The sequence below is a fragment of the Nicotiana tabacum genome, chromosome 19 (assembly GCF_000715075.1).
Source record: "Nicotiana tabacum cultivar K326 chromosome 19, ASM71507v2, whole genome shotgun sequence".
Classification (NCBI taxonomy): domain Eukaryota; kingdom Viridiplantae; phylum Streptophyta; class Magnoliopsida; order Solanales; family Solanaceae; genus Nicotiana; species Nicotiana tabacum.
This window is the reverse complement of record NC_134098.1, coordinates 11,297,816-11,301,063: the sequence shown is the minus strand read 5'-3', so window position 1 is coordinate 11,301,063 and position 3,248 is coordinate 11,297,816. Positions and strand designations below refer to the sequence as shown.

The window sequence follows — 3,248 nt, the reverse complement described above, 5'->3', positions numbered from 1 at the left end:
AATGATCTGGACTTTCAGAAAAAGTGGAAATGCTTTCATAGAATCACCAAAAAAAGAACTCCCTACAGGAAATTTTCCTTATCCAACAAAAAAAAGGAAGTAAATGTACTACCCCAATTGTACAATCACTTGACCATACGTTTCCATATATAATATATTTCATCATCAGATCTAGTTCAAACCTTAAACTAAAACCAACCAATGGATGCAATACATCACCCATATTACACCACTAGCTTCCACCTTTTCCTTTTCTTTATCGTTTTTCTTTTTCCCATAATTTGTCGTTATAATTCTTTCAACAGACATGTCTTTTTGCTTTAACCAAACAACTGCCTTCCTCTTCTATCAACATCCCATGATAACTTTCATAAATAAAATATATTTTCAGGTTAACTCACCAAATTTCTATTTCCATGCATCCACTAGGAAAGTTTTTTAGTTCCTGCAAGTTTTGCTATTTTTAGTAAAGTTTCTTATCTTTAACTCATTATAAAAGCCAACAGGAAGGTGACCTCTAGCATATCACATCTCTTTCATTCAATATATAGAAATTAAACTACAAAATGTCTTTTACAAGAACGAGCTGTATTTCTGGCCTTTTGCTCTTATTTTTAGCTCTCACATGTGAAGCTAGGGTTCCAAGAAATGCTAATGTAGGGTTTATAGCAGTTAAGGGTGCCCATTTTGAACTCAATGGATCCCCCTTTTTATTCAATGGTTTCAACTCCTATTGGTTGATGCATGTTGCTGCTGAATCAAGTGAGAGGTACAAAGTCACTGAGGTTCTTAAAGATGGATCTGCTGCTGGTCTTTCTGTTTGTCGCACGTGGGCTTTTAGTGATGGAGGTGACAGAGCATTACAAATATCACCTGGCGTTTATGATGAACGAGTTTTTCAGGTAAAAGTTTATGTCCTGCGCTAAAAGAGTTTTAAGATTATAAGGTTAAGTTGGCTTATGACGACAAATAATTCTACCTATCAAATCTATTATGTCAATCCAAAAAATAGAGTAACCACCTACTATAACTAGCTAGTTAAATTGTACTGGTAAAAGTTCTTTCCACCATGTAAGGAATACAAGTTAAATTCCTTCAATAAAATTTATGCATGAATTGTGTCAATAGTTAGATACTTATTTAAATGGTGTCTAATTTTACGGTTATTATTGTATATTTATGGATTTAGGGTTTGGATTTTGTGATCTCGGAAGCTAAGAAATATGGTGTTCGCTTAATCTTGAGCTTTGTAAACAACTGGAATGACTTTGGAGGAAAAGCTCAATATGCCCAATGGGCACGAAATGCAGGGGCTCAGATTAATAGCGACGATGATTTCTATACTCATCCTATGCTCAAAAGTTATTACAAGAATCACATCAAGGTATGGGGTAACAATGTGTGGAACTTTTTCACTTAAATAGCGACTGTTTGATATTCATGCAATCTTTTTCTTTTTCCAAGTAATACTTCATTATCAAATAAAATTAACAAAGTTGATATATGGTGGTTAATATATGAATTTATGTTCTTGTGAAATTGCTACAGAACGTCGTTACAAGATTCAATACGATTACTAGAGTTGCTTACAAAGATGATCCAACAATCATGGCATGGGAACTCATTAATGAGCCACGCGACCAAGCTGACTATTCTGGAAAAACCATTAATGTAAGCATCAAGTAATGCTTCTTAATTCATTTCCAAACTAATTGAATTTTAGAAATATCATCAACTGATTTTTTATCTATAAAATATCATCAACAGGCTTGGGTTCAAGAAATGGCAAGTTTTGTGAAGTCACTAGACAACAAACACTTGTTGGAGGTAGGAATGGAGGGATTCTATGGTGATTCGGTTCCTGAAAGGAAACAAGTTAATCCTGGTTATCAAGTCGGAACAGATTTTATCAGTAACCATCTTATCAATGAGATAGATTTTGCCACTATCCACTTATACACTGATCAATGGTATATTAACATCTTTGATCCACTCACAAGTTCATATTTTTCATCGTAACACCTTATAAATAGCCTGGTTGTTCAAACATTGTTTACCTCATCGACAATGCAAAAATCTTTAACTTTTTACATTTATAGGGTATCCGGACAAAGCGATGAAGCACAATTAGCATGGATGCAAAGGTGGGTTACAAGCCATTGGGAAGATGCAAAAACTATACTAAAGAAACCTCTAGTGCTAGCTGAATTTGGCAAGTCTAGTAGAGGTCAAGGATACAGTCTTAGTTCAAGAGACACATTCATGAGTATTGTATATAGGAATATCTACAATTTGGCAAAAGAAGGGGGAACTATGGCAGGAAGCTTAGTATGGCAACTTATGGCACAAGGAATGGAGAATTATGATGATGGTTATTGTATTGTTTTGGGACAAAATCCTTCAACTGCAGGAATTATTTCAGGCCAATCACATGCCATGACAACTTTGGCTAATCTTGTTCATAGCCCTCTAGAGTGAAGGCACGAAGATCATTATAATGAAGGATACGAAAGAAAATAAGTTCCATAAATGGTTCTTCTATTAGATTATTTTCTTTATTATGCAATAATCTTTATTATTGAATTCAAGTAATCTTCGGTCCATGAATTTTAGTACTAGTTCGAGCTCATGTTACTAAAATGTGAAGCCGATTACACTCAAAAATGTAATTGCATAAATTGTTTCAGCAAAAGAAAAAGGAACATTATGTTTTTGTCTTCTTGTTTTTAAGTTTGAGTACAATATGTTTTTGCTAAGGAAATACAGAATTTAAATTAAAGCAGGAAATTCAAAGAAGTTCAAAACACACAGGAGGCTAAAGTTATGATTTTCCCCGATTGTTGGAATTCTTCTCGCTACGTCTCCTATAATATTACCTAATTATTCTCTTCTGATCGTGAGCACTTCAGGTGTCGTAATTCTTTTTCAAGCAACTATCACAATTTACTAGACATATTCTCTCGAACTACGCTAGTTGCCACTAGTTCACCGCTCACTAAGATCACACCAAAGTTTCGTTCTTTCTAGTCCCGCCTTTAAACCCTCCGTATTGATTTCTTACATACATTAGGAGTGACTTTGTTCAACAACTACGTAAATATATACCCTTTTTCGAGCAATACATAATAAATAGGCACAATCAATCGATGGCCATTCAATCGATTGAAATAAGCACGTAGTTAAACAAGTAGAGAATTCAAAGGCTAAATTATATTAAACGTAATGAAAAGTCATCCTCTAGTAGGTTC

The 3,248-nt window shown here is 34.2% G+C and overlaps 1 protein-coding gene across 1 annotated transcript; it reads left to right on the top strand.

Annotated features, from left to right (window-relative positions):
* Positions 1–512: 512 nt before the first annotated feature.
* On the top strand, positions 513–2,713 carry LOC142173341 (mannan endo-1,4-beta-mannosidase 1-like). The gene is made up of 5 exons (XM_075238927.1): positions 513–902; positions 1,190–1,384; positions 1,549–1,671; positions 1,768–1,970; positions 2,100–2,713. Exons 1-5 carry the CDS (start codon positions 567–569, stop codon positions 2,476–2,478), a joined length of 1,236 nt encoding a protein of 411 aa, XP_075095028.1. The 5' UTR covers positions 513–566; the 3' UTR covers positions 2,479–2,713.
* The last annotated feature ends 535 nt before the right edge of the window (positions 2,714–3,248 follow it).

What these genes read in the sequence shown, in the direction of transcription:
- LOC142173341 (XM_075238927.1), top strand. Translation starts at nt 567, where the DNA reads ATGTCTTTTACAAGAACGAGCTGTATTTCTGGCCTTTTGCTCTTATTT. An exon ending in ATTACAAGAATCACATCAAG is followed by an intron (nt 1,385 to 1,548) that starts GTATGGGGTAAC and finishes AAATTGCTACAG; the next exon opens with AACGTCGTTACAAGATTCAA. An exon ending in CACTTATACACTGATCAATG is followed by an intron (nt 1,971 to 2,099) that starts GTATATTAACAT and finishes TTACATTTATAG; the next exon opens with GGTATCCGGACAAAGCGATG.